This window comes from Anomaloglossus baeobatrachus, chromosome 2, assembly GCF_048569485.1.
Source record: "Anomaloglossus baeobatrachus isolate aAnoBae1 chromosome 2, aAnoBae1.hap1, whole genome shotgun sequence".
Classification (NCBI taxonomy): Eukaryota; Metazoa; Chordata; class Amphibia; order Anura; family Aromobatidae; genus Anomaloglossus; species Anomaloglossus baeobatrachus.
Genome location: NC_134354.1, coordinates 426810285 through 426825832, shown reverse-complemented (window position 1 = coordinate 426825832; position 15548 = coordinate 426810285). Strand labels below are relative to the sequence as shown.

Here is a 15548-nt window from a genome sequence, read left to right as displayed (position 1 = left end):
GAGGTCCCCCCATCTTTTGTAGCCAGCTAGGGTAAAGCAGACGGCTGCAGCCTGCAAACCACAGCTGGCAGCTTTACCTTGGCTGGTAATCCAAAATAGAGGGCACCCCACGCTGTTATTTTACATTAAATAAAGAATTTAAAACAAAAAACGTGGGGTCCCCCCCAAATTGGATCACCAGCCAAGGTAAAGCGGACAGCTGTGGTCTGGTATTCTCAGACTAAGGAGATCCACTGTTATTGGACACTCCCCAGCCTAAAAATAGCAGGCCGCAGCCGCCCCAGAAGTGGCGCATCCATTAGACGTGCCAATCCTGGCGCTTCGCCCCAACTCATCCCGTTGCCCTGGAGCGTTGGCAAACGAGGTAATATATGGGGTTGATGCCAGATGTGTAATGTCACCTGGCATCAAGCCCTGGGGTTGGTGAGGTCAGGCGTCTATCAGATACCCGACATCACCAACCCAGTCAGTAAGAAATAAAAAATAGACAACAAAAAAAGTTTTATTTGAAAAAACACTCCCCAAAACATTCCCTCTTTAGCCAATTTATTGAAAAGAACAATCAATTCCACGTCCGGCGTAATCCAATAAGGGGGGGGTGGGCACGGCGATCCATACCATAGTCGCTATCCCAGTCAATGAAGAACAGAATGTTCCCCATTGGCTGGGAGAGCAATGCAGTGACCTGAGCTAACATCAATAGCTCAGGTCACTGCAGGGGATGCCGAGTGCTGCCATCAGGAGCATAGTTGAAATCATTACCTGCTGTGATCATCTCCTGTACTGCTGACGTCAGCGCTGTCACTGACTTCTATGCCCGCCGCGTTGTCAGAAGTATCGCGAGAGCCAGGGATGTCACCGCTAGTGACATTCTCGGGCCGCCCGCGAGACGGGCATAGACAGCGGTGACGTCAGGAGGCAGGAGATCGTCACAGCAGGTAATGATCTCACCTCCTGACAGCAGCGATCGTCATCCCCAAGGCTGCCAGCACTGCAGGGTGTCAGTGTCTGCCTGCGCTGCCGCGTGACAAGCTGCTGATACTGCGGGCAGACACTGACACGCTGCAGGGCAGGCAGCCGCGAGGCTGGAGCGGGACACAGACTGCACGGACACCTGGAGGTCGCACGGAAGTGCTTCTGTGCGGCGTCCAGGCAGTGTGACGTGTGTGTTTACTCTGCTCCGCTTCCTCTTCCTGGCATAATGACATCGCTTCCTGCAAAACCGCAGGCAGCAATGAGCATTACCGCAGGTAAATCGCGGCTATACCGGGGGTATACCGCACATCATTTGCTACCTGCGGTATACCCCCGGAATTTCGCGATTACATTACAGTGAATGGAGTGACATTCCAGGGGTATTCCGCAGGTACCTGCGGAAAATAATGGACATGCTCATTTTCTCAAGAAAGTTTCTCGAGAAAATTTTCTCAAGGAAATTTCTTGAGAAAAATCCGCACAGTGCGCACAGTTATTTTTTTTTCTCATAGGATTTGCTGGGAAATGTCTGTACAAAGGTTGCAGACATTTCTCAAGAAATTTCCGCAGCAAGTCCGCGGGTAAAATGGCCTAGTGCGCACAGAGCCTAAATAACATTTAAAACAACTTAAATATAATTTACTAGAACTGAATCACATAGAGCAGACTATATTCATTATATGATTTAATACTAGTTGTTTCAGAGCAACAGCATTTTGGTGACAAATGTTCTTTAAACTTACCTTGACTTGCACTGTTCAAAAACGAACAACAGGGTGGCAAAGTCATTGCCTCCTCCAGCCATTTCAGATAATGTTTTGTGACTTTCTTCAACTTCCTTTTGTTTCCGAGTCACTGCTGAAATAAATAGATGGTGTTTTTTTTTAATGTATAATATTTCAGTTGCAGAAAGCAAAATAATCAGATTACAAACATTATGGCGCAACACAAAAAACATGAAATCAAGCAGTTTCCTTTCCAGTCTGCCTCCATTGCAAAATGGGAAAGCGAGAGATGGGATCATTTTTTCTAAATATATACACACATATATATATATATATATATATATATATATATTGTAACGTTGCGCCCTGCAATGTGGGGGTTTCACTCGCTTGCAGCGGTGTGAGGTAGCTTCAGCAACACACGTACACAGTCTCTTCATAGAAATTCTGGCAGTTTATTAAAACACTCAGCATAAACTGCCCTCAACCATAAACAATAAGTCCATAATGGAAGTTTAGCAACTTCCCCACTCTCTGGCTCCTGCCAGCGTACAACTCTAGCCAAGGCTCCTTCCAGCACCCAGGGCCCTCTGCAGACCCCTGTCTGTCTCTCCTCCTGGAGAGATTCGGCCCTACAGCCCTGGCCTGGCTGCACTCACCTCAGACTCCATATCAGAGCCTTGTGATCAGCCTCCATGCAGGCTGATACACCCAAAGCTCTCGGCTCTGCTCTCGCTTGTTTCCAGTCCACACACTGGACATCTAGAGCCAGTCTCTCTCTAGACTGCCCTAGACACACTTCTTTCAGGTTCAGAGACAGGATTGCTTTAACCCCTGGAGCCACACCCACAGGTGGTAAGGAGTGTGTAATCAGCATCACACACCCTTCCATGGCTCTGCATGTAATGCAATCCTGTGGAACCACAGGTCCCAGCCAGCTTCACATTACAGAGCACCCACGCTTCTGCAAAACATACCGGCCCTTTGTAATACAGCCGGTTGATACCTCACAATATATATATATATATATATATATATATATATATATACACACACACACACACACACACACACACACACACACACACACACACACACATTATACATCTATATACACAAACACACACTGTATTTTAGGCGAAGTAGACTGGGTCGCGACACATAGGCCCAATTTACAGGAGTGCGTATCTTTCAACTTTTAAGCAGGGAGATCATTGTGTTACACAGACAGAAATAGTGTCCCTGCTGAAGCCCTTTAATGCTATATGATGTACTATGTTACCCTTTCATAGTTCTCATACAGTATAATGCTCCCATAAATGCCCCACCCCAAACATGGTATAATATTACCACGGTGAATTTACCCACATAATTTGCACTTACAGTACCCTGCAAGCACAGTATGATGCCTCCACAGTGCCCCCAACAGAATATCTGTCCTCTACTGTGCCGCCAACACCGTTTGTTGCCCCCATAGTTTCAGTAACAGTATAATGCCTCCATAAAAGTATGATGTCACCATAATCCTCCTACATATTATGATGCCGCTGCAATGGATCCCCCTTCACAGTAAGATGTCACCAAAGTTCTCTGACACATTATTAGACCCCCACAAAAGACAGCCCATACTATGGATACCCCCACACAATGTGATTTTTCCAAAGTTCCCCCATAATATGAGGCCCCCACAGTTCCCCAGCACAGTTTCCTTCTACATATTAAGAGGCTCCACTGTGTCTTCCACAATTTCTGACAAAATTAAAAAAAACTATTCACCAAGCCCCATTTATCGGATGTGTATGCGTTGTGCAGACTGAAATTCCAAGCAGCAGACACAATTTAGTAATATACGGTAATCGTACCTGTTGTGCCGAGACTCAGATGCTCAAATGGAACAGTGCAGCGAGCTAATGTTTTCCTGTTCCACCATTATATTTATCTATATCTGTGCCCTTTAGATGCCAATGCCATTGAAAATTGAGATGCCAGACTGAGGGGCGTAGTGGTGTGGCACTGGGATTCTCCCAGTTCATGGGCCCCATAGTGGCCACATGGTCTGATGCCATTACCATAGTAGTATGCCACTGGTAAATGGTCATTGTAGTAACAAATATGAGAGTGCTATGATAGCTATAATGCTGTATGTAGAAAAGACCAAATTCGGAACATGCTCACAACATTGCCAAGCTCATCTTGTATTTTTCTGTTGCCCTGCTAACAAACAAAACTGGTAACAAGAAACCATATAATTTTTGTAGAGCTACAAAAAAATTAAAAGTGTAAGCAGAGAGTTATAAGTCTAATTTTTAAAAACGGGAGAGAAAAGGCGCAATAGGGTCTTACCCGATTTACTGGGTGAAAAACAAAGAAGTGGTACACTCACCTGATCGGGTTGTGCCAGTCACAACTCCTTCAATGGCATAAGTGAGTGCCTAAGCGGTCCAGCAGCAGCCCTGTTGCACAAGTAAATCATCAAGAGGGAACTGGAGGAAAAAACAGGTTTTTCCAGTGTTCCTTTCCCTGAAGAAGGAGACAGTTGGGTCTCCGAAACGCGTAGGAATGAAATAAAAGAAATTGTTTGTTCAACACTGATGTTCGTGGTCTTCAAGCGCGGCAAAAAACCTGTTTTTTCCTCCAGTTCCCTCTTGATGAAGTCTAATTTTTAACATAGCTGTGTGATGGCTTGTTTGCATAACAAACTGTGGTATTTGCTGGTACTATTTTGGGCTGAACAGGACTTTTTCAAACATGTTTCATTTCACTATATGTGAGATTCATAAATATTAATAAGCTTTCACTTTACATGGTAATTAAGTATTTTACTATGGGTTGTTACAGACAGAGCAATATCAAATATGTATGTTTTTTGGTTAGGGACTTTGGTTAGGGGCTAATGAGCGCAGGGTCTAGTTACAAGGGCATTACTCTCCCAGACTAGTCCGCCTTGTTAGCACATCCACAGGGGCGTACTAACATGCTATTAAATGCCCACTGCCCAGCGTCATCGGTGGTGACGCGCATACCTGTGTCCGTTGTCACCACCTCAGTCGCCGGGTTTAGGCTCAGTGCGCTTCCCCTGGCACTTCTGGTCATGCGCACTATGAAGCTGGGTGTACACGTTCCGGCATCAGAAAGGTCTAGTCTGCATGACCAGTAGTGCCGAGACTTCTGATCATGCGCACTGAGCCTAAACCCGGTGTCTGATGCAGTGACAATGGACACAGGTACGTGCATCACCGCCGATGACGCTGGGCAATGGACATTAGATAGCATGTTAGCACGCCCCCGTGGGAGTGCTAACATGGTAAGAGGGTGGACTATGCGGGGGAAGTAACACCCTTGCGACTAGTCCTTGCGCTCATTAGCATATCGTAAAGGATCTTTAGAAATACTTTTTTAAAGATTTCTTTATGTATGCCACTAGATACTAGGACAGTTAAGCAGGGATTAGCAATATGCACCCAGAACTGCTCATGGTTGTGGGTGCATATTGCACCTGACAGGTTCCCTTTAAATAAGAACTTAAATGGACTGTTCCAGGTTTATCACAAAAGTCAGCGGTCTGCAGTCACTCTGTGTGACTGCAGACCTCTCACATCTTCCGCAGCATGAGCTGTTAGGATTCTCCAGTGCCGGCCACGAGACAGAGCGTTTTTTGTTTTTACTGTAAGTATGCAATATATATGCCCCTAGCCACATAAAATAACTTAAGACTTTTGTGATAAACCTGGACAGCCCCTTTGCCTTTAGAAAATAAATCAATGTTTGATTGGTAAGAGCATAATTAGTGGAACGTTTTACAGGTACAGCTCGGTTAATAGGAATGTGGCTGTGTCTGGTACTGCAACTAAAGGCCCAGTCACACACAACGACTTACCAGCGATCCCGAAAACGATGCGACCTGATAGGGATCACTGGTAAGTCGCTGGGAGGTCGAAGGTGAGATGTCACACAGTCAGATCTTACCAGCGATGCAGGAACAGTACAGGTCGCAGTAGCGACCTGTATAACGATCTCAGCAGTCACTGTGACCCTGTCACACAGTGTCAAACACAGCGATGCGTCCTGCCCAGCAGGACATCGCCTTTGAAGAAAATGGTCCGGACCATTCTGCAACGACTAGAGATCTCACAGCAGGGGCCTGATCGCTGGTAGGTGTCACACATAACAAGATCGCTAACGGGATCGCTACTGCGTCACGGAAACAGTGACTCAGCTGCGATCTCGCTAGCGATCTCGTTATGTGTGACCAGGGCCAGATTAAGGTTGGTGGGGGCCCCTGGGCAGAAAATCTGGTGGGGGCCCAATAACGTTAACATTTTTAGCCATAACAGTAGAGCACGAACTGTAGCATTTAGATATAAATACTGTACCTCAGTCTCACATTCCCCCTTCTCAGCATACTGTGCCCTCCATACTGTGCCCTCACACTGGCCACCATGCCGCCCCTTCTCTATACTGCCTACCTGCTTCATTATCCAGTCACTATACTGTACCTCAGTCTCACATTCCCCCTTCTCAGCCTACTGTGCCCTCCATACTGTGCCCTCACACTGGCCACCATGCCGCCCCTTCTCTATACTGCCTACCTGCTTCATTATCCAGTCACTATACTGTACCTCAGTCTCACATTCCCCCTCCTCAGCCTACTGTGCCCTCCATACTGTGCCCTCACACTGGCCACCATGCCGCCCCTTCTCTATACTGCCTACTTGCTTCATTATCCAGTCACTATACTGTACCTCAGTCTCACATTCCCCCTTCTCAGCATACTGTGCCCTCCATACTGTGCCCTCACACTGGCCACCATGCCGCCCCTTCTCTATACTGCCTACCTGCTTCATTATCCAGTCACTATACTGTACCTCAGTCTCACATTCCCCCCTCTCAGCCTACTGTGCCCTCCATACTGTGCCCTCACACTGGCCACCATGCCGCCCCTTCTCTATACTGCCTACTTGCTTCATTATCCAGTCACTATACTGTACCTCAGTCTCACATTCCCCCTTCTCAGCATACTGTGCCCTCCATACTGTGCCCTCACACTGGCCACCATGCCGCCCCTTCTCTATACTGCCTACCTGCTTCATTATCCAGTCACTATACTGTACCTCAGTCTCACATTCCCCCTCCTCAGCATACTGTGCCTTCCATACTGTGCCCTCACACTGGCCACCATGCCGCCCCTTCTCTATACTGCCTACCTGCTTCATTATCCAGTCACTATACTGTACCTCAGTCTCACATTCCCCTTCCTCAGCCTACTGTGCCCTCCATACTGTGCCCTCACACTGGCCACCATGCCGCCCCTTCTCTATACTGCCTACCTGCTTCATTATCCAGTCACTATACTGTACCTCAGTCTCACATTCCCCCTTCTCAGCATACTGTGCCCTCCATACTGTGCCCTCACACTGGCCACCATGCCGCCCCTTCTCTATACTGCCTACCTGCTTCATTATCCAGTCACTATACTGTACCTCAGTCTCACATTCCCCCTTCTCAGCATACTGTGCCCTCCATACTGTGCCCTCACACTGGCCACCATGCCGCCCCTTCTCTATACTGCCTACCTGCTTCATTATCCAGTCACTATACTGTACCTCAGTCTCACATTCCCCCTCCTCAGCCTACTGTGCCCTCCATACTGTGCCCTCACACTGGCCACCATGCCGCCCCTTCTCTATACTGCCTACTTGCTTCATTATCCAGTCACTATACTGTACCTCAGTCTCACATTCCCCCTTCTCAGCATACTGTGCCCTCCATACTGTGCCCTCACACTGGCCACCATGCCGCCCCTTCTCTATACTGCCTACCTGCTTCATTATCCAGTCACTATACTGTACCTCAGTCTCACATTCCCCCCTCTCAGCCTACTGTGCCCTCCATACTGTGCCCTCACACTGGCCACCATGCCGCCCCTTCTCTATACTGCCTACTTGCTTCATTATCCAGTCACTATACTGTACCTCAGTCTCACATTCCCCCTTCTCAGCATACTGTGCCCTCCATACTGTGCCCTCACACTGGCCACCATGCCGCCCCTTCTCTATACTGCCTACCTGCTTCATTATCCAGTCACTATACTGTACCTCAGTCTCACATTCCCCCTCCTTAGCATACTGTGCCTTCCATACTGTGCCCTCACACTGGCCACCATGCCGCCCCTTCTCTATACTGCCTACCTGCTTCATTATCCAGTCACTATACTGTACCTCAGTCTCACATTCCCCTTCCTCAGCCTACTGTGCCCTCCATACTGTGCCCTCACACTGGCCACCATGCCGCCCCTTCTCTATACTGCCTACCTGCTTCATTATCCAGTCACTATACTGTACCTCAGTCTCACATTCCCCCTTCTCAGCATACTGTGCCCTACATACTGTGCCCTCACACTGGCCACCATGCCGCCCCTTCTCTATACTGCCTACCTGCTTCATTATCCAGTCACTATACTGTACCTCAGTCTCACATTCCCCCTTCTCAGCATACTGTGCCCTCCATACTGTGCCCTCACACTGGCCACCATGCCGCCCCTTCTCTATACTGCCTACCCGCTTCATTATCCAGTCACTATACTGTACCTCAGTCTCACATTCCCCCTTCTCAGCATACTGTGCCCTCCATACTGTGCCCTCACACTGGCCACCATGCTGCTACTTCTCTATACTGCTTATCCCCCCCCCCACTACACAGTCTCTACTATGCCCCTCACACTTTTCTTTCCCAATACTGTCCACTTACAATTTTCTCCCACCATACTGCTGCCTCACACTTTCCAATGGTGCCCCCCTGATTGCTGTGCAGGGACAAATATGCCACATGCCTTCCAAAGGTACGCCCCTGTACAGTGTACAGGAGAATACATGACTGGTACACGCAGGGCCGGCTCCAGGTTTTTGTAGGCCCTGGGCGAAAGAGTCCTAGTGGGCCCCATCCACACATAGACATGCACAGATACATACACATACAGGCATACGTACACATACTTATTTAAAGAGAAATTCACAAAAACACATATAAAAGAGACATAAATCTAGACACAGTCATATACACTGACATACATAAATGACACACACAGATCATACACAGATACACATCATACATGCACACACAGACACATTTTTAAATAGATTTCTAATATTGTGAATCCGGCAACAGCCTCATTCACCTCCCCGCTTGTCTCCATCCAGCTCCTCCTGGGCACGTGTCTGTGCCACGCTGATTGGTGGCCGACACTAACAGACATGGCCGCATATAGAGAACACTAACACTGCTGTATATACATCACAAGAGAGGCTGGGGACATACACATTACTGGGGGGCATACATATTACTGAGGAAAGGGGTATATATCAATGGGGGCATACAGCTCTAGAGGGGGACAGTGGCTCTGAAGTGGGGGGACAAACAGCTCTGAGGTGGGGGGGTGACATGCAGCTCTGGGGGTATACAGCTCTGGGGTGGAGGGGACATACAACTCTGGGAAAATAGTTGTATGAAGCTCCCATAGTCCTCCATATAGTATTATGTAGCCTCCATGTAGCATTATGCAGCCCCCATATGGCACTATGCAGCCCCCATATGGCACTATGCAGCCCCCATATGGCACTATGCAGCCCCCATATGGCACTATGCAGCCCCCATATGGCACTATGCAGCCCCCATATGGCACTATGCAGCCCCCATATGTAACTATGCAACCCCCATATTACATTAAGCAGCCCCTATATAGTACAATGCAGACCCATATAGCAGTAGGAACCCTCATGTCTTATACAGCCCCCATATAACACAATGCAGGCCCATATAGCATTAGGCACCCTTATGTAGTACACAGCCCCTATATAGCACAGTGCAGACCCAGATAGCATTAGGCATCCTCACATAGTACACAGCCCCTATATAGCACAGTGCAGAGCCAGATAGTATTAGGCATCCTCTTGTAGTATACAGCCAGTATATAGCACAGTACAGACCCAGATAGTGTTAGGCATCCTCACATAGTACCGGGTTTACTGTGATACAGACACCAGATGTTATACAATATACACATTATATACCATCTGATGTGTGTACACAGTATATCACACTACTCTGTACACTGGATGTGGTATACCATGTACACAGTATATCACACTGCTCTGTACACTGGATGTGGTATCCCATGTACACAGTATATCACACTGCTCTGTACACTGGATGTGGTATACCATGTACACAGTATATCACACTGCTCTGTACACTGGATGTAGTATAACATGTACACAGTATATCACACTGCTCTGTACACTGGATGTGGTATCCCATGTACACAGTATATCACACTGCTCTGTACACTGGATGTGGTATCCCATGTACACAGTATATCACACTGCTCTGTACACTGGATGTGGTATACCATGTACACAGTATATCACACTGCTCTGTACACTGGATGTAGTATACCATGTACACAGTATATCACACTGCTCTGTACACTGGATGTGGTATCCCATGTACACAGTATATCACACTGCTCTGTGCACTGGATGTGGTATACCATGTACACAGTATATCACACTGCTCTGTACACTGGATGTAGTATAACATGTACACAGTATATCACACTGCTCTGTACACTGGATGTGGTATCCCATGTACACAGTATATCACACTGCTCTGTACACTGGATGTGGTATCCCATGTACACAGTATATCACACTGCTCTGTACACTGGATGTGGTATACCATGTACACAGTATATCACACTGCTCTGTACACTGGATGTAGTATACCATGTACACAGTATATCACACTGCTCTGTACACTGGATGTGGTATATAATGTACACAGTATATCACACTGCTCTGTACACTGGATGTGGTATACCATGTACACAGTATATCACACTGCTCTGTACAATGGATGTGGTATATAATGTACACAGTATATCACACTGCTCTGTACACTGGATGTGGTATCCCATGTACACAGTATATCACACTGCTCTGTACACTGGATGTGGTATACCATGTACACATTATATCACACTGCTCTGTACACTGGATGTGGCATCCCATGTACACAGTATATCACACTGCTCTGTACACTGGATGTGGTATCCCATGTACACAGTATATCACACTGCTCTGTACACTGGATGTGGTATCCCATGTACACAGTATATCACACTGCTCTGTACACTGGATGTGGTATCCCATGTACACAGTATATCACACTGCTCTGTACACTGGATGTGGTATCCCATGTACACAGTATATCACACTGCTCTGTACACTGGATGTGGCATCCCATGTACACAGTATATCACACTGCTCTGTACACTGGATGTGGTATCCCATGTACACAGTATATCACACTGCTCTGTACACTGGATGTGGTATCCCATGTACACAGTATATCACACTGCTCTGTACACTGGATGTGGTATATAATGTACACAGTATATCACACTGCTCTGTACACTGGATGTGGTATACCATGTACAAAGTATATCACACTGCTCTGTACACTGGATGTGGTATATAATGTACACAGTATAATCACACTGCTCTGTACACTGGATGTGGTATATAATGTACACAGTATGTCACACTGCTCTGTACTCTGGATGTGGTATAAAATGTACACAGTATATCACACTGCTCTGTACACTGGATGTGGTATCCCATGTGCACAGATATACAATGTCCTGCACTGATCACACCTGGGCCTACAGCACCTCGCATATTCTATATGTAATATGGGCCATATAGTATAATGTGTGCTGCAGGCTCAGATGTGATCAGTGCAGGATTCTGTGTAGTGATGTTTGTGCTGGAGATCAGTGTGAGTTATTGCAGGGGAGGGATGAGGCTGAAGACCCGGCACTGACAGCCCGACCTGATCTGCAGCAGGTCACACTCCTGCAATAACTCACACTGGTCCTGCCGGCAGAGCTGCCGCTGACACTATGGAATCCCGTCCTGCTCCCTCCTCACTGCAACCTCCTGCCCGGCACCGTGATGGATGACGTCACACTCACCGTCATCCACAGAGGCCTCTGCTCCGGTCCTCCCACAAGCTCCTCTACAGCACGAAGAAGCAGCAACAGCAGACGCGCGGTGACGTCATCCATGCAGACGCAGCCCACACAGCGTGCAGTGGGCGTGTCTGCAGCAAAGTGCCGGCCGGGATTGAAAATCTTTAAAGCTACAGTGCGGTCCTGAACACTGCGGCGTTAATAAAATGGCGGCCACACAGATGGTGGTGGGGGCCCCCTCAGAAGCTCTTGTGGTGGGGGCCCCTGGGCTGAAGCCCCGTCTGCCCCGCCTATAATCCGGCCCTGTGTGTGACGGTACCTTTAGTCTCATTTACCTTGAAGTTAACAGGGCTAAGCAAAGGCAGCCTGTGCAAACATGTAGTAAGAGATATAGCGCTCATTTATCTCCAGAGGTGTGCATGTTCAATGGGATAGCCAGAAACAGTCAAGTCAACAGTCCACAGCCATAGATAATGAATGGCATGGAGGTGGAGTATGCGTATCTGTAAGCAATTCAAGATGGGGCTACAGAGCAGTCCCAGAGCTCGGACCCACAGCAAAAAGCAAGTAATTTCATGTACTTTGGATAGGAAATAATTTGAGATCTTTGGAATGACACTTTAAATGTAATTTAAAGATTTCTACCATAATCTGACATATTCCTATACTTCTATCAATGTGTATGCTCTTATGTTTCCTGTCCACTAGTGCAGACTGCAATATGTGCTTACAAAGCTTTAGCAATAATACTCAAGTCATCGCTTCCTATACAGGTTTCTGAATAATATAGTATTGACACAATGATTCAGCTACAAAATGAACTCAATTTCTTTAGTTATACTCTCCAATATTACTCAGTAATTTTAAGACCTAAGGATCACCAGTGATTCCCTGCAGCTAAGATTCTCGGTAAATCTTCCATAAAACTTCCCTTACGACAATATATGTCTTTAATAAGTTTGTAACTACTTTTCTTTGCTTGACTGATTTTGAGCTGTTTTTTTTTCCACACAATTTACACCCACAACATACAGTAAGTCATTTCTGCTAAACTCTGAATGCAGATTATTTGCACTTTACAGGCAATAAGTTGCTGTAACCATGTAACTGGTATCAGAGCCTCCAAAATGATCAAAACCTGCAATTTAGCATGGTAACTAATGGAAAACAAAACATTTTATAATCTTTAATAATCTAGTATAAATAGTAAATGCTTTGTGCAGAAGTGGAGCTTTCCTTTAGCTAGTCGTTACCACAAAGCAATGTTGTATTAAGGGGTCCTCAGGTATGGAGGGAGCTCAGGAGCTGAGCTGTCGTCACAAAAGGCAGGTACCAGTTATATTACATCTGTCTGTAACAGTTGCAGCCAAGTTCGAGCCGATGCTGTAACAAGTTAAATGTCAATTTCAATCTCTGACAGTGATGATTAAATGGAACGTATGCCAACGCTTGTTCTAACCAGCACCCATTAGCCCCCTGAGATAGTGACCAATGGATTAAAACAATGACAGATGGGGGTCTGCTGATGTCCTCTATCGCTGGCATCTTGGTACACCTGTGGGATCAGCAATTGGTTGAGTTTGATAGGAGACAAAAATTGTTACTATATACAGCAATACTAATTCCCCTCAATCAAGAGAGCACCCAACACTGAATTTCTCTATAAGCATTTGCTTTTTCTTCTCTTTGACGGTGGCCAATCAAAACAAGGCCGTGTCATATAGGGGAATAAGCAAAAGCCCACAAAGAAGGTCACAACTGCAGTCATGTTTTCTGGTATGACAACTGTCTCACATGAAATCGCTGAGAGCTGCTCAGTCGTCGCGTCCCTCCCTGCAACAGGAGCACTGCAGAGTAGCAGTATATCGCCTATAAAACCGTTAGATTCAGCTTTCCAGTGCTCCTTAGCTCCAATAGGAAGATGGTACGTAGTGACTTCAAAGTTCTCAATGTATTCACAAGAACAAGCTGTAGCTGTGGCCAATAGCCTTTTCTCCCTCAATGACACGATCAGGTTTTGATTGGCAGAGGTCATACAGAAGAAAAAGAAAACTCCCACACAGAAGTCCAAATATTCTGTGCATATTGGGCACCCTTTATTATCTGAAGGCATAAACTTTGCAAAGAGGGGCACAAAAAAAAACCTGTTCCAAAATCAGTGTTGCAGCAGCTATTGGAGGAAGTACTCAGTTTAAATATTAAAAAAGCCAGTGAAAGGTCTTGTTTAATTAAAGGAAAGGGCAATAGTGTAAAACTGGAGTATGTGCCCAGTGTAACGCATGACAAAGCTACTGTCAGACGTGTCAAAGGTACATTTTTAACTCAATGTCTAACTGCTCAGAAATTAACCACAGTTACTATATCACTTGCTTAACAGAAATGTTTCATGCCATACAGAACAAAAGTCAAAGGTCTTCATTTTATATAAACCTTTAAAGGGGTTTCCCAGAACTGAAAGTCATCCTGTTTCCATAGGATACACAATAATTCACTGATCACTTAGAGTCCTACCACTGGGATCCCCAGCAAACCAGCCTGACCTTTGCTCCATTCATTGTCTACATCAGGGGTGGGGAACCTTTTTTCTGCCGGGGGCCATTTGAAAATTTGTATGATCATTCGGGGGCCGCACAATATTATCAACTTTCAAATTACCCTGCTATATTTAGTCAAACAATTAACGCACTGTGGCGGCTGGAGCTCTTGCTGGAGAGGAGCATACAGAGGCCTGAGGAGGCTGGAAAGGAGTGCACAGAGGTCTGGGGAGGCTGGAGAGGAGCGCACAGAGGCCTGGGGAGGCTGGAGAGGAGCGCACAGAGGCCTGGGGAGGCTGGAGAGGAGCGCACAGAGGCCTGGGGAGGCTGGAGAGGAGCGCACAGAGGCCTGGGGAGGCTGGAGAGGAGCGCACAGAGGCCTGGGGAGGCTGGAGAGGAGCGCACAGAGGCCTGGGGAGGCTGGAGAGGAGCGCACAGAGGCCTGGGGAGGCTGGAGAGGAGCGCACAGAGGCCTGGGGAGGAGCGCACAGAGGCCTGGGGGTACAAACAAACCTGGGGGACGCTGGGGCAGCATCTCCTCTTCTGTGGGACAAGAGCAGAGCACATTGCAGGCTTACCCTACTCACAAAGTATGTCCTCCAGTGTATGCATGGTTGAACCTAGAATATATGGTCTCCTTCTAGGTTAGTGGGCATGTATGACTTACGGGGTTTAAAGGGTCAGCAGCCAGCACACGACACATCTGCCGTCTAAGCACTGTGGCCCCTGGGAATCTGCCCAGGGGCCGCAGGAAAGGTAATCGCGGGCCACATACAGCCTGCGGGCCGGAGGTTCCCCACCCCTGGTCTACATAGTTGTCGGGCGATAGAGGAGTATAAGGTCTGGTGATTTCTTGCAGATCTCCCAGCTAATTCTAAAGATCCTGAACCTTGTATTCTATAAATAGGGGAAAACTTTTAATTCTGTAAATATATCTTTAATATTGTCTAGAGCTTCACATAAATCCAACAGATAGGCTGGGACTACTTGGCAACAAGAATCGCGTGACAGCAATTCTCCTGAGTTGTTTGGGCAACTTGTCTGCGACTTGTCACATGACTATTTTAATGGTAGAAGTTAGCGCTATTGAAAAACAGCAAATTCACAGGCAACTTGCATTAACGTTTATGGCAAAGTAGTTGCGGGTGATTAGCAAACAGTGACGGAAAATCAAACTTATTAGAAAACATTTGTGGCTCTGTGTCAGTCATGGTGGGCCGCAATGTGACATAATAAGAAATCATTAGATCCAAAGTAGTATTAAGACGCTGTATTCTGACTGTTGCA

General features: G+C 46.8%; 1 protein-coding gene across 1 annotated transcript in view; it reads right to left on the bottom strand.

Moving 5' to 3' along the window:
• Nucleotides 1-15548, bottom strand: part of DHX40 (DEAH-box helicase 40) — a 158412-nt gene that overhangs the window by 28696 nt on the left and 114168 nt on the right. The window contains exon 13 of the mRNA XM_075336224.1: nucleotides 1719-1833. Within this exon, the coding sequence (XP_075192339.1) occupies nucleotides 1719-1833 (115 nt within the window). The remainder of the gene's footprint in view (nucleotides 1-1718; nucleotides 1834-15548) is intronic.